General features: G+C 42.8%; 2 protein-coding genes across 9 annotated transcripts in view; both read right to left on the reverse strand.

Moving 5' to 3' along the window:
* The window catches only part of LOC118394893 (transcriptional repressor p66 alpha-like), a 68,091-nt gene extending 58,916 nt beyond the window's left edge, over positions 1–9,175 (reverse strand). The window contains exon 1 of the mRNA XM_052463984.1: positions 9,152–9,175. The gene's annotated coding sequence lies outside the window, so the exon portion shown is untranslated. The remainder of the gene's footprint in view (positions 1–9,151) is intronic.
* Positions 1,171–22,198, reverse strand: LOC118394896 (MAU2 chromatid cohesion factor homolog). Of its 8 annotated transcripts, XM_052463989.1 has the most exons (20): positions 22,050–22,198; positions 20,752–20,871; positions 20,522–20,539; positions 18,389–18,454; positions 17,908–18,003; positions 13,375–13,469; positions 13,203–13,230; positions 12,749–12,904; positions 8,394–8,540; positions 8,212–8,302; positions 7,924–8,027; positions 7,745–7,822; positions 7,537–7,611; positions 7,365–7,448; positions 7,221–7,270; positions 7,052–7,129; positions 6,763–6,874; positions 6,403–6,493; positions 6,169–6,326; positions 1,171–2,583 (listed from the first exon to the last, which is right to left on the reverse strand). In XM_052463989.1, the coding sequence occupies exons 1-20, from the start codon at positions 22,071–22,073 to the stop codon at positions 2,506–2,508; spliced, it is 1,749 nt and encodes a 582-aa protein (XP_052319949.1). In that variant the 5' UTR covers positions 22,074–22,198; the 3' UTR covers positions 1,171–2,505. The 8 variants fall into 8 exon arrangements, with proteins under 8 accessions (XP_052319949.1, XP_052319947.1, XP_035644426.1 ...); XM_052463987.1 differs by lacking the exon at positions 22,050–22,198 and having other exon boundaries at positions 12,749–12,901; positions 20,752–21,284; XM_035788533.2 differs by lacking the exon at positions 22,050–22,198 and having other exon boundaries at positions 6,199–6,326; positions 7,546–7,611; positions 20,752–21,284.
* Between the last annotated feature and the right edge of the window lie 302 nt (positions 22,199–22,500).

Below are 22,500 nucleotides of genomic sequence, written 5' to 3' on the forward strand. Positions count from 1 at the left end.
AAATGCTGTTGAGTTCGGCAAATGTGACAAATAAAATTAGATTTGATTCCATTTTTTTCTCTCTGTTTGCCTGGCCTTTCCTTTCCTGTGAGCAATCAGCATTATGGTCATTGAGGACTAGGAGCAAAGAGTAGAATATTACTATAGAAGACTACTGCAGACATTGTCTCATTCATGTCTTGTCATCTCCCTAACAGTTAAGATTTAGATCAGGGGTAGTCAGATCCTAGACCTGCGGTTAAGTGCACTTTCTACCTTACGCTGTGGTGTCACAGTCTCCTCGGCAAGTCAGACATAAAGAGAATAATGTGACAAGTCTCTGAAGGACCGATCTCAGTAACTGGCTCATGTCCGCTCGAGGTAGAAGACGCCTCTAACTACATATGTAGGATCAGTGTATGCCACCACAACCCTAGCCACAGTAGTATGGTGCCACTGGAGCAAATTAGGGTTAAGTGTCTCACTCAAGGACACCGACAGATTTTTCACCTTGACGGCTCGGGTATTCGAACCAGCAACCTTTCGCCGCTGCTTACTGGACCAATGCCAATCCATTAGGGGATGATAATATGGACTTCTACCAACTTCCTATATCCCTGAGGTAGCAACCATTGAATACATTTCATGTCTTTCCTTGAGTCATTCATTTAGGTTTGATCAATGTCTGGAGGACAAAAATCAAGACCATTGAAGGGCTCTCCCATAAGCTTCACAATATGAACATGGAAACCTCCAAAAAGGTTGAGAATGTGAAGATTGGTCTGGCCAACCATTTTTAAAACGTGTAATTCAAGCCTTGGTTACTACACACAATTAGACCTTTGGTTTTACCGTTCACTCAGGAAGGGGTATAGAGGGGAAGAGACATTTCCAATGCAGAAACAATGTTCTTAGTAGTTCCTTTCAAAGTACCATTGCCTGGCCTTCAGCCATTTCCACACATCTCTTCTAGCCTACATTGTGTACCATTGCCTGGCCTTCAGCCATTTCCACACATCTCTTCCAGCCTACATTGTGGGCATAAATGTGCCCTCAAGCATAAATGTGAAAATGAGCATTTTAAGTGTTGTGTAAAGCCAATTCTCATAGGATTGGGGTCAAGGTGTCTGTTACATGGGTTGAACAGAGCGGTTAGATGATCTGTTGTCTCAATTCAAATCAGGACCAATGCTCTGTAATAGCCTATTTATTTGGTCTCAAAAGAAAAGTTGAAGGTAACGTTTGTATGTTGGAGTGTTCAGATCAGCATTCTTTTTTTACATTTTCTTTTTAAATTAATGCAAAATAACTCAATTTCCTTTAGCAATTCTATTTGACACTTTTCTTGATAACGTTTCGAATTATTTAAAACAATACCAGCAAAGAAAATAACCAACCCATAATAACCCCATAGTATAAAAGACTTGATAAGGCTGTCGTAGCTCGAGCAGTTTGCTCCACAACTGACCAAACCTAGCTTCTACATGTTTAAATCATTCATAAGAAACAGCAAAATACACAATGGGAAAAAAAGTCTAAATGTTCACATGCCATATTATAAAAACATATCTGCATAAAGAAAGAAAAGTGAAACTAATATATTGTCAAACCTGGTATATAAATAGTTAAACTTCACAAAATCTAATAAATGATTCATTTGGTAAAATAAATTGTTAATATTTACAACACATAGGTGTCATTGCAAAATGGTTTGTAAGTCTGGAAAATAAGAATCAGCATTGTGAAACACCATACAAAGAAAAAAGTGACTTTCACATATAATTACAGTGAATAAGAATTGTGGTATTCTTGAAAAACCTATCACCATTTAAAAACTGTTTCATAAAATACAACTAAGTGTCCTTTGCCATTTCACCAACAGGTTTCTCAAATATGACTATGCAGTGCCCCCCTCTGGCTGCAATGGGTACTGTAGTAGAGTTCAGGTGGACAATACTTTTTAGATGCGGAAAAAAGGGGGGTGCCAACACCGCTGCCATTAAAAAGTTGAGTAAAAACACAAATAATAAAAACGACTAAAATATTCACCCAATCCAATGCCTTTATTGCCCACTAGGACTTGTGTAGGACCTAACCATGTTTTAAAGTTCTCTCGCTCCAGTGACTGTCTTCTCACTGGTTTATTGTTCTGCTCTGAGCTTGGGGTAGGGGCGGTGTCTTTTCTCTGTATGTAAAAACCTTCTACGGAACCCTTGTTGTCAGCAATTCAAAGTCAACCATACACACCACCGGCTAGACCAAAAAGCTAGCTTTGACTGCCATGTGGATATCAGTAAAAACGCGAGAAAAAAAATTAAGATTAGATGTGAGGTTTCAACTCTAAGGTACTCTACTTTCATTAAATGTCCGGTGGTTCTCTCTCTCTGTAGTATTCCATTTCAGCATTAATTAGCGCTTCTCGTTGGCATGGTAACAACAATGTTCAAACAGACCGGCATCCAGGCTGTATGCAGATCAGCAGCATTACGAGTCTCCCTCTTCTTTTCTTTCCCTTCACTTCTATCCTCAGAGTAGGCTGGCCAGGCTGGTAGTGGGTCCGTTCTGTGCCTGAAACTGGCCCACTGGAGGTGGTCCATCCGTCCACTGCAACAACATTCAGTCCATCAGCTCACCGTCTCACATTAATTCCTCCAGCTGTGCATGTACATTACTAGTCAAAAGTTTTAGAACAATGACTCATTTAAGGGTTTTTATTTTTACTATGTTCTACATTGTACAAAAATAGAGAATACATCAAAACTATGAAGTAACACTTATGGAATCATGTAGTAACCCAAAAAAAGTGTTAAATCTAAATAGAGTTTACATTTGAGATTCTTCAAAGTAGCCACCTTGACAGCTTTGCACACTCTTGGCACTCTCTCAACCAGCTTCATGAGGAAGTAACCTGGAATGCATTTCAATTAACAGGGGTGCCTTGTTAAAACTTATTATGGCTGGGGGGCGGTATTGAGTAGCTTGGGTGAATAAGGTGCCCAGAGTAAACTGCCTGCAACTCAGGCCCAGAAGCTAAGATATGTATATTATTAGTAGATTTGGATAGAAAACACTCTGAAGTTTCTAAAACTGTTTGAATGGTGTCTGAGTATAACAGAACTCATATGGCAGGCAAAAACCTGAGACAAAATCCAACCAGGAAGTGGGAAATCTGAGGTTTGTAGTTTTTCCAACTCTTTGCCTATCCAAGATAGTGTAAACTTGGTCCGATTGCACCTCCTAAGGCTTCCACTAGATGTCAGTCTTTAGAACCTTGTTTCAGGCTTCTACTGTGAAGGAGAGAATAAGAGCTGATTGAGTAAGAGGTCGGCCTGAAGGCCTTGAGCCAAGTCGTGAGAGCGAGCTGCGTTACAAAGGAATTGTCCGGTTGGCACATTATTTAAGATTTGTTAAAAACATCCTAAAGATTGATTCTATACATCGTTTGACATGTTTCTACGAACTGTAACGGAACTTTTTGACTTTGTCTGGACCTAGTGCTCGCCCCTCATGAATTTGGGTTTGTGAACATAAATGGACTTTATTGAACAAAACAAACATTTACTGTGGAACTGGGATTCCTGGGAATGCATTCTGATGAAGAGCAAAGTCAATATTTATAATGCTATTTCTGACTTCTGTTGACTCCACAACATGGCGGGTGTCTGTATGGCTTGTTTTGGTGCCTCAGCGCTGTACTCAGATTATTGCATGGGGTGCTTTTTCCGTAAAGCTTTTTTTGAAATCTGACACAGCGGTTGCATTAAGGAGAAGTGTATCTAAAGTTCCATGCATAACACTTGTATCTTTTAGCAATGTTTATTATGAGTGTTTCTGTAAATTGATGTGGCTCTCTGCAAAAATCACCAGATGTTTTGGAAGCAAAACATTACTGAACATAACGCACCAATAAACACTGAGATTTTTGGATATAAATACACTGCTCAAAAAAATAAAAGGAACACTAAAATAACGCATCCTAGATCTGAATGAATGAAATATTCTTATGAAATACTTTTTGTTGAATGTGCTGACAACAAAATCACAAAAATTATCATTGGAAATCAAATTTATCAACCCATGGAGGTCTGGATTTGGGATCACACTCAAAATTAAAAGTGGAAAACCACACTACAGGCTGATCCAACTTTGATGTAATGTCCTTAAAACAAGTCAAAATTAGGCTCAGTAGTGTGTGTGGCCTCCACGTGCCTGTATGACCTCCCAACAACGCCTGGGCATGCTCCCGATGAGGTGGCGGATGGTCTCCTGAGGGATCTCCTCCCAGACCTGGACTAAAGCATCCTCCAACTCCTGGACAGTGTGGTGCAACGTGGCGTTGGTGGATGGAGCGAGACATGATGTCCCAGATGTGCTCAACTGGATTCAGCTCTGGGGAACGGGCGGGCCAGTCCATAGCATCAATGCCTTCCTCTTGCAAGAACTGCTGACACACTCCAGCCACATGAGGTCTAGCATTGTCTTGCATTAGGAGGAACCCAGGGCCAACCGCACCAGCATATGGTCTCACAAGGGGTCTGAGGATCTCGGTACCTAATGGCAGTCAGGCTACCTCTGGCGAGCACATGGGGGGCTGTGCGGCCCCCCAAAGAAATGCCACCCCACACCATTGCTGACCCACCACCAAACCGGTCATGCTGGAGGATGTTGCAGGCAGCAGAACGTTCTCCACAGCGTCTCCAGACTGTCACATGTTCTCAGTGTGAACCTGCTTTCATCTGTGAAGAGCACAGGGCGCCAGTGGCGAATTTGCCAATCTTGGTGTTTTCTGGCAAATGCCAAACGTCCTGCACGGTGTTGGGCTGTAAGCACAACCCCCACCTGTGGACGCCGGGCCCTCATACCACCATCATGGAGTCTGTTTCTGACCGTTTGAGCAGACACATGCACATTTGTGGCCTGCTGGAGGTCATTTTGCAGGGCTCTGGCAGTGCTCCTCCTACACGTCTCCTGATGTACTGGCCTGTCTCCTGGTAGCGCCTCCATGCTCTGGACACTACGCTGACAGACACAGAAAACCTTCTTGCCATAGCTCGCATTGATGTGCCATCCTGGATGAGCTGCACTACCTGAGCCACTTGTGTGGGTTGTAGACTCCGTCTCATGCTACCACTAGAGTGAAAGCACCGCCAGCATTCAAAAGTGACCAAAACATCAGCCTGTGGTTATCACCTGCAGAACCACTCCTTTATTGGGGATGTCTTGCTAATTGCCTATAATTTCCACCTGTTGTCTATTCTATTTGAACAACAGCATGTGAAATGTATTGTCAATCAGTGTTGCTTCCGAAGTGGACAGTTTGTTTGTGACTCCCCTCTTTGGCTGGAAAAATGTCTGTGTTTTACTGTGACTCGGTGCTAACCTAACATAATCGCATGGTATGCTTTCGTCGTAAAGCCTTTTTGAAATCGGACACTGTGGTGGGATTAACAAGTTTATTTTTTTTAAATGGTGCATAATACTTGTATGTTTGAGGAATTTTAATTATTAGATTTCTGTTGTTTGAATTTGGCGCCCTGCAATTTCACTGGCTGTTAAGTCGATCCCGTTAACGGGATCTCAGCCATAAGAGGTTTTAAATGTTAATTTGTGGAATTTCATTCTTAATGCGTTTGAGCCAATCAGTTGTGTTGTGACAAGGTAGGGTTGGTATACAGAAGACAACCCTATTTGGTAAAATACCAAGTCCATATTATGGCAAGAACAGGTCAAATAAGAAAAGAGAAACAGTCCATTACTTTAAGACATGAAGGTCAGACAATCCGGAACATTTCAAGAACTTTGAAAGTATCTTCAAGTGCAGTCGCAAAAACCATCAAGCGCTCTCTGTCATCAAGGCAAAGGGTGGATATTTGAAGAATCTCAAATATATTTTGATTTGTTTAACACACTTTGCGCTTACTACATGATTCCATATGTGTTATTTCATAGTTTTAAAGTCTTCACTATTATTCTACAATGTAGAAAATAGTAAAACTAAAGAAAAACCCTTGAATGAGTAGGTGTGTCCAAACGCTTGACCAGTAGTGTATATGTTGGACATTTTGGGTGGATAAATATTCACCATGGCGCAGTACAAAAATATTGACGTATGATGACGAACTGATATCGATTGATGGGTTCTTATTCTAATGAAGTTATGCTTTAGAAGGCTGTGCATGAATTATATACATATTGATAGCCTGATTGATGAATCCTCACACTGATGAGGTTGTGCTCAGGGAGACTGCAGGCAGCGATGTGGTCCTGCAGGAGCTGCTGGGAGAAGTTCTGGTGCATCTGAGCCGCCTCGTGGGCATCTATCGTGTTCCCACACGCCTTGTTTAGATCTACGGGGAGGAAAACAGTCCCAGTCAGTACCACACACACACACACACACACACACACACACACACGCCATCTTACCCTTGAGCAGAGCTGAGGACCAGAGCTGGACTGACATGTCGGGGATCTTGCTGGCCAGCTGCATAGCTGGAACAACCATGTTGTTGCTCTCCTGGAGGAAACACGGCACCAAATGCATGGTTCAGATTGAATCACACCTCCTAGCATTGCTCAGAGGCATTATGTGGTCTGGGAAACACAGCACCAAATGCATGGTTCAGATTGAATCACAGCTCCTAGCATTGCTCTGAGGCATTATGAGGTCTGGGAAACACAGCACCAAATGCATGGTTCAGATTGAATCACACCTAGCATTGCTCAGAGGCATTACGTGGTCTGGGAAACACTGCTATAAAACCCTGGAGTGCCCTGTGATCTCACCCGGTGGTTCCCCAGCACATAGAAGATATGTCCCAGTAGGACCAGAGAGCATGCGGTCAGACGATTCAGGTCTTCAGCATTGGACATCTTCAGAGTCTCCCTCAGGAACCGCCTAATGGGACACAGTCGTACGCACATTTGTTTAGGCTTCACAGTTGTGCTCCAAGGCTTTCTTTCCAACTGAGCAAGTATTCAAAGTGTGTGTGTTGAAGGTATTATTTGTATGTCATGTATTGGAAACATAAACAAATAGTTGCTACAATGTCTGGTGAGTCATAGGTGAACTTACTTGGCCTCATTGTATCGTCCCTGGAAGAAGGAGAGGAGTCCACGGATGTAGAAGGCTGCTGCTCGCAGACAATGAGAGCTGGAACAGGAGGGGTAGAGGAGTCCATTTAGACTCAAACATTGCAAGATTTCACTTGGAGCTGCCAAAATACATAAACACATTCTCTTACCTGACAGGGAAGTTGTGATCTGGGTTTATCCTCTCCAACAGGCTATAAAGCTGTTATAACAAAAAAGGGACATTAGACCCAAGTCAAAAAGTGCCATTCAGCACTACAACCATGCGATTCTGAATGCAGCCGATGCCCTCTGACCTCCTGGTGCCTGTTGCCTTCCCTAATGTAGACGCTGGCCAAGTTGGTCACGATGAACGCCCACAGCTCCTGGTGCGTCGTCAGCTGGAAGAGTGAAACAAGTATTTCAGTAAACACACCAAGACATAAGAGGTTACTAAATGTTGCCAATAGGTATCTTAGACACACTCACGTCACTCACCCGCAGGGCAGCAGTGAACTGCGCCTCTGCGTTATCCATGCAGTTCACGGAGATGCAGTACAGACCCTGGAACAGACCACAAGCGTGATAAGGGATGTGATTGGCACAACACAGAAAAACAGGACAAAATGACTACCATTTATAACGTATAGATACAAGAAATCGCATTAAAAGGCTTTGAGAAATGACTGATACTCACTAGCAGGGTGTGTAGCTGGGATGCGTGGTTGGTGAACAACCTTGGGGACTGAGCGCACAGCTGACACACCTGAGAGATCTGAGAATAGGGGAAGATGACAAAAATCAAGCAGGTCACGTGCGCTTCAGTCTAACAATCTGTATACATGAATGAATGCGCATGTTAAGCTCGTTCCATACCTCCTGCAGTGCCGTGGCCTTGTGACCAGTGACGAGTCGACACATGATGATGTGTTCCAGTAGGATGACTTGGAACGTGGAGAGGATGGGGCTGGAGTCCAGCACTAGAAAACACGACAATACAATCAATAACAGAACGTTACCAACAAACACATGAATACTACTACTGCTGCTGAATGAAAAAAAAAAGCACCGGGAGCCGTTGAGAGGGTATGGTTCAGAGGACCACAGAGATCCTATTAAACTACCTCCATATGCAATTCTATGGTGGGGATTCCCATGACTTACTTTTGAGCTTTTCCAGTTGCATCAGAGCTTTGTCTGTGTATTTCTGGGCCTTCTCCAGGTAGCCTGCTTGCATGGAGTGCATGACTGTCACCTGTGGGAGGAAATCCCCTTTTTTAAACATATGTAGGGACAACAATATGACCCATAGAGGTCAAACGTCATGTGCAGTGTTGGTATCCCACCAGGTAGACGAGGACACACATGTGCTCCTTGGGCAGCCAGTGGAACAGGTCGGCAGGGTTACTGGGTAGGATCTCATCGTCGTGGAGTGTAGAGATGGTCTGGATGCACTGCTGCAGCTGCTTCAGACACTGCTTCACACTCTTCACCTATCAGCCCAAAAACAATGCATTCATCACATCAGTGCCTTTACAAGTGGGGCTACGTATGAAATAATGCCTGAGCGTTGTATAATAAATTTAATCTCTGCTTATTGCTCCCAATTCCTGTCGTGTTGATTAAGTCCCATTTCAAAACAGGTTTCATTAACAGGCCCTTCTATTTTGTGACTAGTGACCACACTCAAATACAGAAAGCAGGCCTTTGCGATGATTACTCAGGCCATACCCTGTCTGTTAAGTGTATATAGTTACTGTACCTAGAGCGTGTGAATTCCTGATATAGATACACACACAGTTGAAGTCAGAAGTTTACATACGTTTAGGTTGGAGTTATTAAAACTCGTTTTTCAACTACAACACACATTTCTTGATAACAAACTATAGTCTTGGCAAGTCGGTTAGGACATCTACTTTGTGCATGACACAAGTAATATTTCCAACAATTGTTTACAGACAGATCATTTACTAAGTTGACTGTGCCTTTAAACAGCTTGGAAAATTCCAAAAAATGTCATCATGGCTTTAGAAGCTTCTGTTAGGCTAATTGACACCATTTGAGTCAATTGGAGGTGTACCTGTGGATGTATTTCAAGGCCTACCTTCAAACTCAGTGCCTCTTTGCTTGAAATCATGGGAAAATCTAAAATCAGCCAAGACCTAAACATTTTTTTGTAGACCTCCACAAGTCTGGTTCATCTTTAGGAGCAATTCCCAAACGCCTGAAGGTACCACGTCCATCTGAACAAACAATAGTACGCAAGTATAAACACCATGGGACAATGGAGCCGTCATACCGTTCAGGAAGGAGACGCGTTCTGTCTCCTAGAGATAAACGTACTTTGGTGAGAAAAGTGCAAATCAATCCAAGACCAAAAGCAAAGGACCTTGTGAAGATGCTGGAGGAAACAGGCACAAAAGTATCTATATCCACAGTAAAACAAGTCCTATATCAACATAACCTGAAAGGCTGCTCAGCAAGGAAGAAGACACTGCTCCAGAAACACCATAAAAAAGCAGACTACGGTTTGCAACTGCACATGGGAACAAAGATCGTACTTTTTGGAGGAATATCCTCTGGTCTGATGAAACAAAAATAGAACTGTTTGGCCATGATGTCCATTGTTATGTTTGTAGGAAAATGTGGGAGGCTTGCAACCCGAAGAACACCATCCCAACCATTTGTTTTATTTCACCTGTATTTAACCAGGTAGGCAAGTTGAGAACAAGTTCTCATTTAGAATTGCGACCTGGCCAAGATAAAGCAAAGCAGTTCGACACATACAACGACACAGAGTTACACATGGAGTAAAACAAACATACAGTCAATAATACAGTAGGAAAATAAGTCTATATACAATGTGAGCAAGTGAGGTGAGAGAAGGGAGGTAAAGGCAAAAAAGGCCATGGTGGCAAAGTAAATACAATATAGCAAGTAAAACACTGGAATGGTAGATTTGCAGTGGAAGAATGTGCAAAGTAGAAATAAAAATAATGGGGTGCAAAGGAGCAAAATAAATAAATACAGTAGGGAAAGAGGTAGTTGTTACGGCTAAATTATAGGTGGGCTGTGTACAGGTGCAGTAATCTGTGAGCTCCTCTGACAGCTGGTGCTTAAAGCTAGTGAGCCAGTTTCAGAGATTTTTGCAGTTCGTTCCAGTCATTGGTGGCAGAGAACTGGAAGGAGAGGCGGCCAAAGTAAGAATTGGTTTTGGGGGTGACCAGAGAGATATACCTGCTGGAGCGCGTGCTACAGGTGGGTGCTGCTATGGTGACCAGCGAGGTGAGATAAGGGGGGACTTTACTTAGCAGGGTCTTGTGGATGACCTGGAGCCAGTGGGTTTGGCAACGAGTATGAAGCGAGGGCCAGCCAACGAGTGTGTACAAGTTGCAGTGGTGGGTAGTATATGGGGCTTTGGTGACAAAACGGTTGGCACTGTGATAGACTGCATCCAATTTATTGAGTAGGGTATTGGAGGCTATTTTGTAAATGACATCACCGAAGTCTAGGATTGGTAGAATGGTCAGTTTTACAAGGGTATGTTTGGCAGCATGAGCGAAGGATGCTTTGTTGCGAAATAGGAAGCCAATTCTAGATTTAACTTTGGATTGGATATGTTTGATGCGAATCTGGAAGGAGAGTTTACAGTCTAACCAGACACCTAGGTATTTGTAGTTGTCCACATATTCTAAGTCAGAGCCGTCCAGAGTAGTGACGTTGGACAGGCGGGCAGGTGCAGGCAGCGATCGGTTGAAGAGCATGCATTTAGTTTTACTTGTATTTAAGAGCAATTGGAGGCCACAGAAGAAGAGTTGTATGGCATTGAAGCTTGCCTGGACGGTTGTTAACACAGTGTCCAAAGAAGGGCCAGAAGTATACAGAATGGTGTCGTCTGCGTAGAGGTGGATCAGAGACGCACCAGCAGCAAGAGCGACATCATTGATGTATACAGAGAAGAGAGTCGGTCCCAGAATTGAACCCTGTGGCACCCCCATAGAGACTGCCAGAGGTCCAGACAGCAGACCCTCCGATTTGACACACTGAACTTTATCAGAGAAGTATATGCCATTTAGCAGACGCTTTTATCCAAAGCGACTTACAGTCATGTGTGCATACATTCTACGTATGGGTGGTCCCGGGAATCGAACCCACTATCCTGGCGTTACAAGCGCCATGCTCTACCAACTGTGCTACAGAAGGACCGAAGTAGTTGGTGAACCAGGCGAGGCAATCATTTGAGAAATCAAGGCTGTCGAGTCTGCCGATGAGGATGTGGTGATTGACAGAGTCGGTTAAGATATCGTTTAGGACCTTGAGCGTGGCTGAGGTGCATCCATGACCAGCTCTGAAACCAGATTGCATAGCGGAGAAGGTGTGGTGGGATTCGAAATGGTCGGTAATCTGTTTATTGACATGGCTTTCGAAGGCCTTAGAAAGGCAGGGTAGGATAGATATAGGTCTGTAGCAGTTTGGGTCAAGAGTGTCCCCACTTTCCAATCTTTGGGAATCTCAGACGACACGAAAGAGAGGTTGAACAGGCTAGTAATAGGGGTGGCAATAATTTCGGCAGATCATTTTAGAAAAAAAAAGGGTCCAGATTGTCTAGCCCGGCTGATTTGTAGGGGTTCAGATTTTGCAGCTCTTTCAGAACATCAGCTGACTGAATTTGGGAGAAGGAGAAATGGGGAAGGATTGGGCGAGTTGCTGTGGGGGGGTGCAGGGCTGTTGATCAGGATAGGGTTAGCCAGGTGGAAAGCATGGCCAGCCTTGGCTTTTCTAACTGCCTGTGTATATTGGTTTCTAGCTTCCCTGAAAAGTTGCATATCACAGGGGCTGTTCGATGCTAATGCAGAACGCCATAGGATGTTTTTGTGTTGGTTAAGGGCAGTCAGGTCTGGAGAGAACCAAGGGCTATATCTGTTCCTGGTTCTAAATTTCTTGAATGGGGCTTATTTAAAGCACGGGGGTGGCAGCATCATGTTGTGGGGGTGCTTCGCTGCAGGAGGGACTGGTGCACTTCACAAAATAGATGGCATCATGAGGAAGTACAATTATGTGGATATATTGAAGCAGCATCTCAAGACATCAGTCAGGAAGTTAAAGCTTGGTCGCAAATGGATCTTCCAAATGGACAATGACCCAAAGCATACTTCCAAAGTTGTGGCAAAATGGCTTAAGGACAACAAAGTCAAGGTATTGGAGTGGCCATCACAAAGCCCTGACCTCCATCCTATAGAAAATGTATGTGCAGAACTGAAAAAGCGTGTGTGAGCAAGGAGGCCTACAAACCTGACTCAGTTACACCAGCTTTGTCAGGAGGAATGGGCCAAAATTCACCAAAATTGTGGGAAGCTTGTGGAAGGCTACCCGAAACATTTGACCAAAGTTAAACAATTTAAAGGCAATGCTACCAAATACTAATTGAGTGTATGTAAACTTCTGACCCACTGGGAATGTGATGAAAGAAATTATTTTATTTTACCTTTATTTAACCAGGTAGGCAAGTTGAGAACAAGTTCTCATTTACAATACAAGCTGAAATAAATCATTCTCTTTACAATTATTCTGACAATTCACATTCTGAAAATAAAGTGGTGATCCTAACTGACCTAAATGTATTTGGCTAAGGTGTATGCAAACTATATAGAGTCTATCCTGGTATGCTTTTGGCGAATAGAAGGCGATACTGATTCTGTACCTGTCCAGCGTCCAGGTAGTGTGTGACCTGCAGCACCAGGAAGAAGACCCTGAGAGACTCCTTCTGGATGGGGTTTCCCTGCCAGTTCTCCACGATGGTCCCACACAGAGTCAACAGGGGGTGCACCTCCCCCAGCTTCCTCTCCATCAGCAGCAGCTTTGGACAAACACACAGGGTGACATTTCACTTTCCTTAAAAAAAAGGAACATTGTGTTATTTAACACTGTTAATCTTAGGAATTAGTGGATAGGGGTGGATTATCCCTTTAATTAAACAAAATAACATTAGTTTATTAGGTGGGCATCGAGACTCATTAAAACAGTTCAGGAAGCAATGGTCCAAGTGCCTCCAGCAGAATTTAATATTGAATTTACGTCATAAAAATGATCATGACTTAATTTGAATTCATCATCATAAGAGAATCTAGAGATGATCAGTATGTTTCTCAACTTACCATTCCTTTACTCAAAAGAAAGAGGGCTCTGCGCGGAAGGATAGAAAACAAGGTTCAGTAACATTGTATAACCAGACTACCAGTCATCAGAGCAGTAAAACACCTTGACAATGTACGGGCGTGACGAAAACTGCTCAAATGGTTCAACTTATGTTGTACCATGATACACTACCTGGTGTACTCTGAGCCCACTACCCGGGCATACTCTGCCCCGACCCCCAGGAGGTCACAGGCTGACACTAGATCCTTCTCCAGCGTGTGCAGTTGCTGAGGGGTAGAAAAACAGGACCATTGAGCAAAGTAACTAATGATCAATATATAAAAGTACAGAAAGTATTCACACCCCTTTACATGTTCCACATTTTGTTGTGTTACAGCATGAACTTAAAATGGGTTCAATTTAGATTGTTATGGCAAGCCTAAACATGTTCAGGAGTCAATTTGCTAAACAAGTCACATGGACTCACTGTGTACAATGTTTAACATGACTTTTTTGAATGACTACCTCATCTCTGTACCCAGCACATACAATTATCTGTAAGGTCCCTCAGTAGAGCAGTGAATTTCAAACAGATTCAACCAAAGACCAGGAAGGTTTTCCAATGCCGTGCAAAGAAAGGAACCCATTGGTAGAAATATTAGACATTGAATATCCCTTTGAGCATGGTGAAGTTATTCATTACACTTTGGATGGTGTGTCAATACACCCAGTCACTATAAAAATACAGGCGTCCTTCCTAACGCAGTTGCCGGAGAGGAAAGAAACCGCTCAGGGACTTCACTATGAGTGATTTTGGTGATTTTAGCACCAATGGTTGTGATAGGAGAAAACTGAGGATGGATCAACAACATTGTAGTTACTCCACAATACTAAGCTAAATGACAGAAGAAAAAAAATCAAAAACACGCATCCTGTTTGCAATAAGGCCCTAAAGTATACTGAAAGAAAAAAAAAACTTTTACTGAGTTACAGGTCATATAAAGAAATCAGTCAATTAAAATGCATGTATTAGGCCCTAATCTATGGATTTCACTCGACTTGGCCGACCAACTGGGGAGTCAGGCCCAGCCAATCAGAATGAGTTTCTCACAAAAGGGCTTTATTACAGACAGAAATACTCCTAAGTTTCATCAGCTATCCAGGCAGCTGGTCTCAGATGATCCCAGTTTCAGAAGCTGGATGTTGAGGTCCTGGGCTGGCGTGGTTACACGTGGTCTGCTGTTGTGAGGCCGGTTGGACGTACTTCCAAATTCTAAAATGACGGAGGCGGCTTATGGTAGAGAATTGAAAATTAAATTCTCTGGCAGCAGCTCTGCAGCTCATGCAGTCAGCATGACAATTGCACGCTCTCTCAAAACTTCAGACATCTGTGGCGTTGTGTGATTAAACTGCACATTTTAGAGCGGCCTTTTCTTGTCCCCAGCACAAGGTACACCTGAGTAATGATCATGCTGTTTAATCAGCTTCTTGATGTGCCACACCTGTCAGGTGGATGGATGCACTCTATGTAAAACCTTAAAATTGTAGAAGGCCGAGCGCAAGATGTAGTGGAGCTCTACTCTATCAATAGCTTCATCCCACCACTCCTGTGTAAATTCAACAACCATTTCCCGTACCCAAGCAGATTTAGTTGTTGGTGGTGTGTTTGTCCAATGACATAATACACAGATACATTGAGAAATGACTGCTCTCTCTTGACGTAATAGAGGCAATAAGCCATCCCAGGGTTGGCAAGGGGGTGGAGCAGGGAAGCCAGAAAATTGGGAGGAGACACAATGCCTAATTTGATGGTAACAGAAAAATGAGATGGAGGCAAAGAGTATTTAGAGGCCAGGTTGGGAAAACTAGAACAATGTAATTTACATATAAAAGTCTTGGAAGGACTTAATGCTTTCTCTCTCTGAAAAAGGAAAGGTATTATCTATTAGGGAAGCAGAGAATAAGTGACTCTTATCAATAAGGCCCATAGTAGATGCAGAGGAGAATTTTAAAATGCTGTCGAAACCGGTACCAAATCTTAAGTGTGGAAAGCACTACAGGATTGCCAGTATAGCGAGAGGGGAATGCTGGGAGAGAAGAGCAGAGTAAAGCAGGAAGAGAAGCAGAAATACCAGAATGTGCCTCTAGGTGGCAGCATGGGGTATCTGGAACTAGTAACCAGAATGGCAATTCTGTTGGCTGCCCGGTAATAGTGTAAAAAGTTGGGTAGTGCCAGCCCTCCACTAACCTTGCATCTCTGAAGTAAATATCTAACTCTGGGTACTTTTCCTCCCCAGATAAATATGGTAACAGCCTGATTGACTTTTTTTTTAAACATATTTTTAAATGAATTATATTTTTAAAAAACAATGGGATAGATAAAGGAATTTGGGTAAACTGTTCATTTTTACAGCATCAACCCTTCCTATAAGTGACAGTGGTAAGCTACCACAGCTCTGAAAATCAGATTTAATTTGCGTAAGCAGGAGAGCAAAGTTTGCAAAGAATGAAAAAGAATGAAATGAACAAGTTACATTCACTCCAAGGTATTTGAGAAAAGAGAGCTTAAACTGAAAAGGCAAGTCTGTCTGCTGGAGCACTGCAGGAATGATCCAGATTGTTTTAACAGCAGCAAATAATCTTTTATAAAGGCTGTTTTTTCCTGTTATAAGAGTCCTGGTAAGACTACTTACTCCCAGACCCCTCTATCCCCTCTAGCACCTTTACATCCACATTGAGGCTTAGGTGCCTAAATGAAGAACAGGAAGTAGGCTCTTTCCCTTTAAGGGGTGTTAGGGTAGGTGGCGGTGAGCCACGTTAAAGTGATTCATTATACATAGACAAAAGTAAAGGGGCTAACTTGGTATGGAATGTCTTAAAGAAGTTGGAAACCCAGCAGCCCTGGAGTCTTACTGCTCTGCATCAACTTGATAGACGAACTTCCAGGCTGAATCAAGGTCATCTCCAGTTCAGACAGAAATGCTGTCATATTGGCAGTATCTGATGGAAATGTAGACACATACAGGCCAGGAATAAACATGTGAAGGTGTCATTGATCCCCGTAGTATCAGAAATCAAGCTGAGAGGAATCTTTCATTTGGGGAATTGGACAGGTAGAAGTGCAGCGTTTTGAATTGGTGTGCGAGCAGACGACTTGCCTTGTCGCCATGTTCATACTAGGTACCACGTGAACGCAATAGTAACCGTTCTGCATCTGTAGTGGACAAGAGGTTGAATTCAGATTGTAAGTTCAACCATTGCTTTTACAGCTCTGGAGAAGGCATCAAGGCATTTTAGTGGTCTAAGTGAAGGATGGCTCTAGAGTTCTTCTAGTTTAGCTTCCTGAGTTTTGTTTAAATGAGAAAAATAAGGCCTTAAGTAATTCCCACAAAAGAGAATGAGAGGTTGAGCTTGTATGATTTGAAAAAATAAAATGATCAAGAGAAGTAGAGATAACGTTACAGAAGTCTGCAATCAGACAGGAGAAGATAATTAAATCTCCAGAGAGGAGAATGGGTTTGTCCTGATAGAACAATGTCGTGGGCTAAAGGTCCATGGTCAGAAATTACAATGGGTAAATATTCAGAAGAGGTGAAATTTGGAAGTAACTTAGGATCAATAAAGTAATATTCAATACGAGAAAAATAATGGTGTCTGAAATAACAGTAGTAGAGAAATGTATGATTTTACTAACCAAAAGTGCAACCCCTCCGGCTATGGAGTTAGTCTGAGTGGAAAACCTAACTGAACCTGTAGTTTTGTAGCCTTGACTGATCTTTAATGAGTAAATGGGTCTCTTGTAAAAAAAAAATACCACCTGTGCTGTTAGCTTTTTCCAACTGGGATAAGACCCTTGACAAGATTATGCATCTTCTTAGTATTCCAAGTATGAATCACATACAATGTGTCTTAAGAGCAATAAGCTTCTTCTTTATTTTCAGCTCATGAAACCAACACTTTACATGTTGCGTTTGTTTGGTATAAAACTGTTGAGACAAAAAAATGTTGCAAAGAAATTAACTTCATGTCCTGAATACAAAGCGTTATGTTTGGGGCAAATCCAATACGACATCACTGACTACCACTTCCGATTTTCAAGCATGGTGGTGGCTGCATTATGTTATGGGTATGCTTGTCATCGGCAAGGACAAGCGAGTATTTTGGGATAAAAAGGAAAAATTCTAGAGGAAAATCTGGTTCAGTCAGCTTTCCAGCAGACACTGGGAGACAAATTCACCTTTCAGCAGGTCAAACACAAGGAGTTACTTACTAAGACAGCATTGAATGTTCCTGAGTGACCTAATTAAATCTACTTGAAAATATATGGCAAGACTTGAAAATGGCTGTCAAGCAAAGCTCAAAACACAACTTGACAGAGCTTGAAGGATTTTTGCAAATATTATACAATCCAGGTGTCCAAAGCTCTTAAAAGACTTACCCAGAAAGACTCACATCTGTAATAGCTGCCAAAGGTGGTTCTAACGTGAGACCTGTATTTCATTTTCTATAAATTATCAAGCATTTAAAAACTTTGTGTATTTTTTTTTACTTTGTCATTATGGGGTATTGTGTGTAGATGTGTGATATTGTTTTTTGTTTTATTCCATTTTGAATTCAGGCTGTAACAACAAACTGTGGAATAAGTCAAGGGGTGTGAATACTTTCTGAAGGCACTGAATAGAGGTTATTTCGAAACGTACAGGTTTAGTCGTTAGATTGACGTACCGCCAATTGGAAGAGTAATCTGCAGTGCCAGTAGGGAGTCTGTTGGGAGATCTGAATGGCCTTCCGCAGCAAGGGCTTTGCAGAGTCAACCAGATTCTAAAAACAGACCAGAGAAAAATCACTTTTACTACAATACCAAAACCTACAATCAAAAGTGTTTTCTAAACTACCATATGCTACTTTATCTTAGTTTCAGAGTTCACTTACATGCAAAAGCAGCTCAATGAGGGAAAAGACAATGCAAGGATTACTGATCAAGCTTATTTTGTGATGACATAACAGCCAAAAAGTAAAATGAATGAGTATGACATTTTGACATGAGTATGACATCGTCTTGAAAAAAGGTTGAATGACTACAGAAAGGATGACAAATAAAATCGCAACGACAAACATGTGAACAGAACTGTTTAAATGCAGGAAATGGCCTAGTGCAAGGTGAAGGAAGGCAACAGGGTGCCAAAGATAACAACACTTCACTTACCTGTTGGCAATAGAGCTCTGACAGAAGACTTGCAGCCTCAAATTTGACATCTTCAAACTGAGGGATCTGGTATTATTTGTAAAGGAAAAAAAATGTTTCACTGCAATCTGCACAACAACACTAGAATCAATGAAGATTTAAAAAATAAATGATTGAAAGCAAGGTCAACACTTCTCCAGTTAGATCAGAGCAAACCTCCCCTGGAGACCCCTCTTTAAATATGTATTGGCGGATTGCAACCGAGAGGTGCATACACCGCAACCTACTATACTGGAGTATGAGGCCAGATCACATTTCTATTTAGCCCTGTGTTTCCACCTACTCTTCTGGAGTGTGAATTCATTACACTTTGTGAGGGGAAAAGGGCCAGGGAAAAGTGGAGAAAAATAGCCTTGGAGGACGGGACACTATCGTTTAACACACCTTGTAACTCTTCTGCAGTAAAATCTACACCCGAGTATTCTTCTCTGCAGTTGTCACCACATCTATCTTCTGAGATTCACGTTCAATTTCTGCGCTACAGTTGATAACCACAGCTTTGAAAGGGAAGAAACCAACCTTTCTGAAGCACATTATTCCCATCACTCTCTATTGGTCTCTGCCTACTCAAAGGGGTGCCTCTTGGGTTCAGGGCGAGGGATCCTATCTTCCGCTCTTCACTAACTCAAAATACGACAACTTCTGTAATACTCTGATCCTGGCAACCTCAACCTGCCCCTCTCACAGGACCCTTCTGATCTCCAGCACCATGGGTACCCCTACAGTTAACACACACACACACACACACACACACACACACACACACACACACCTTTTCCCACCGATACTACACATTCCTTTGTCTCATGCCCGGACTGCACACTTCCGTTTCACACTCTCCACGGAGCCTGCGACGCACTAAACGGCAGGTATCAGACACCGGGAATCTTCCATTTCAGTTGATTCTCCTTAACACTTCACCAGGTATCACTCCTTTCAACGCTCCGCACTCCCAGAGAGCAAAGCAGGTCACGGTTGTCCCCAGGCGCGTGGTGACGAGCACCCATTCCCTCTGGACAGATTTTTTTTTTTTTTTTAAACAGCGCAAGTCCACCTCAAGTTCCTTTCACTGACTCGGTCACCAAACTCTCTTCCAACCTGACACCACATATGTAATCAGCCAGAAGGCAAGGATCTCTCCAACAATCTCACTCCCACTGGGCAGGAACCATTCCTTTCTTCACAGACACATCAACCTCCAACCCTTGCAGCTCCAAATCCTCTCCTCCATTTTTTATTTTTTACAAACGTTATCCTCGCTCTCTTCAACTCCATGTCACTCATCAGTTTCACTTTCTGAGCTACTAAAAGTATGGTTTCCATTTTTGTACACCCATCTACTCTTTCCCCAATGTTTTTCCTTGACCCTGCCCCATCTTCCTCTTGTCAATGCCACCTTCTGAACTGCTGTAGCATGATTTCCCATGTATGTACTTCTCTCTCTCTCTCAACCTCCTCTCTTGTATCAGGTTCTCCCCCTTGTACTTGACCCCTATCAACCTCCCTTCCCCATCCTCCATATTCGAAACCCCGGGCCTCGAACCACCAAAAAGTCCCTTGCTTCTCAGCCTCGTCTTTTCAAGAACTCAGTGCGGAAGCGGTGGCAGCATTTTACGCAACGTGAACCACGAAAGTACAGCGTGAAATCAGTTCCCCATCCCTAGCAAACACAGTTGATTAAACTATCTGCATTCTAAACTGAAAATCATGATTAGTTGATTATTGAAGTCAGCTGTGTTAGCTGGGGGAAAGTGTGACATAAGTCAGGCCCACCCCCAGGACTGGAGTTGCACATCCCTGAGAGTATTTACACAACGATGCTTATTGACTAAGTGGCTTGCAACAACAACAACCATATAAACAGTCTATCCCCTCCTCGGGGAACGCCAGATGTTGCACTGTTGTTGTTGTTGGCCTGAACTAGCTCACCTGATTCACCTAGTCAAGGGTTTAATGATTCATTAACAAGTTGAATCAGCTGTTCTATAGATCAAATAAATGGAACGGCCGGGGCGTCCCCCGAGGAGACGTTTGAGAACTACGGCGTTAGATGCATACTCACACACACAAAACCATTCTAATGCAAAAGGATACTTGTTGTGATATGAACCACTGTGGAAGAAAACAGAGTGCGAAAATGAGTTTCAATCATCCGTTTTGTACATGGAATGTTGATGTCCTAACAATTAATGTAATATTCTCACTGATGAAATCAACAACGTTGGTTCACTTTTCTGATCTGCAACACACAGACCGCTTTGCCATAACTGCGGCCTTACTTTCCCCTCTCAATATCCAGGAAGTTTCCTATGGAATATGCTCACCGCTTTCTCCAAGTGGCTCCGGGCGAGTTCCGTGTTCTTGGTGTGGTGGTAGAGTACCGAGCCCAGTTGGAGATGAGTTCGGGCTTCGACCCTCTGCGGCGGCTTAAACTGGAACACCGCCTGCAGACAGTGGACGCAGAGACGGATCTTGGGGGGACTTGAGGTGCGAAAATGTTCCGCAAAGCCGAGCAGAGCCAGATACCAAGATTCCGGGGCTTCTCCGCTTGTCGCCATTTTGCTAACAAAAGCAACAGTCGCTATCACACGACTGCCGCTGTTCAGCGATAGTTTGCTCCAGGGCGCTGATCTAAGATCGGTTATGCTCTCTGACTTGTGAATGTAGTGGTTAAATTGGGTAAATTGTCATTGACAAAGATGATGGATATACTAACAAGATATTACATGTCTCTCGGCCCTAATAGTGGGGGTTGTTGTCCAGTTTAGGCTTTGGATTGGTGGATACATCTCATTATTGTAACACCTTTTAAATATTCGGTACGGGTTGACGTCAGCCGCATGTATTCAATGGACAGAGACGCTGTGCGACTAGCCTCATGACATGAATATGCATTTACCATCGAGACAACTCGGATAGTGTTTTTTCTGTTTCCTGGGAGTCACGTGTCCTACAGCAGTACCCTAGTAACAAATTAAATTGATATTCGATCAAATAAAACTCATGTAGCAAATAAGCCGTTTCTTTTTTGTTGTTGACACTCGTCATACAAAACGTATTGCTTGATGGGCGAAACACCACCTGCTGGAGGGAGAGATTATCCGCGGAGTTGGGCCTATATGTGCACAGGGTGACCGATGGGGCCAAATAGCCCGCCCTCAACGAAGCTGAGAGGGCGCTGAAACATATACACTGTTATGCAAATCACCAGCGGAGACGGCTGTGCGATGGCCAATCATATCGAGTGGTTCCCATGACGAATGTGACGCTACGCGACCCAAGGCTGGAGACTTTCTTCAGCAAAGGTGACTGACAACAATACTAGGATGGAAGCAAATGTAATTATAACGTCATAACGAATCATGTTGAGAGGAATATGTTAGTTAATGTAGAGACGATTATGCATATTTTCTTGTCAAAGTTCATTTACGAAAATCGCGATTTAGCGATTTAACTAACAGCATGGCAAGCTTTATGGTTGTTGTGATATGAGTATGAAATTGTAATTATGGTTGTTTAATGTTTTAGCGACTCCTGAAACAACCAGCAAACCAGGCTGTCGTCTTGTGAAACAGTGGATATAAATAATCTAGCTAAAGCATTTACTGCAAATGACATATACCATTTTGCATTCTGCAGATCCCATCCATTGTCATGAAGTTATGCAGGACACAGGCAGCCTTCATACGCCTGAATTCCTCCAGGAGGCAGTCCCAGATGGCCCTGGTCATTCAACCCTGCAGTGCCCTACATGGTAACTGTAGGCAATCGTGTGGAAGGAATCTCCAGTTACAAGGTATCTAGGAATATAATGTAATTATTAGACTTTGACAACCCCAGGTCATTATGGATTACTAAAGTATAATATCCCTTATAACAAATAATGACATTTTTTTATTAACTTAACTAGGCAAGTCAGTTAAGAACAAATTCGTATGTACAATGACGGCCTACCGGGGAACAGTAACTGCCTTGTTTAGGGGCAGAATGACAGATTATTTACTTGTCAGCTCTGGGATTTGATCCAGCAACCTTTCAGTAACTGGCTCAATGCTCTAACAACTACGCTACCT

Source organism: Oncorhynchus keta, chromosome 15, assembly GCF_023373465.1.
Source record: "Oncorhynchus keta strain PuntledgeMale-10-30-2019 chromosome 15, Oket_V2, whole genome shotgun sequence".
NCBI classification, from domain to species: domain Eukaryota; kingdom Metazoa; phylum Chordata; class Actinopteri; order Salmoniformes; family Salmonidae; genus Oncorhynchus; species Oncorhynchus keta.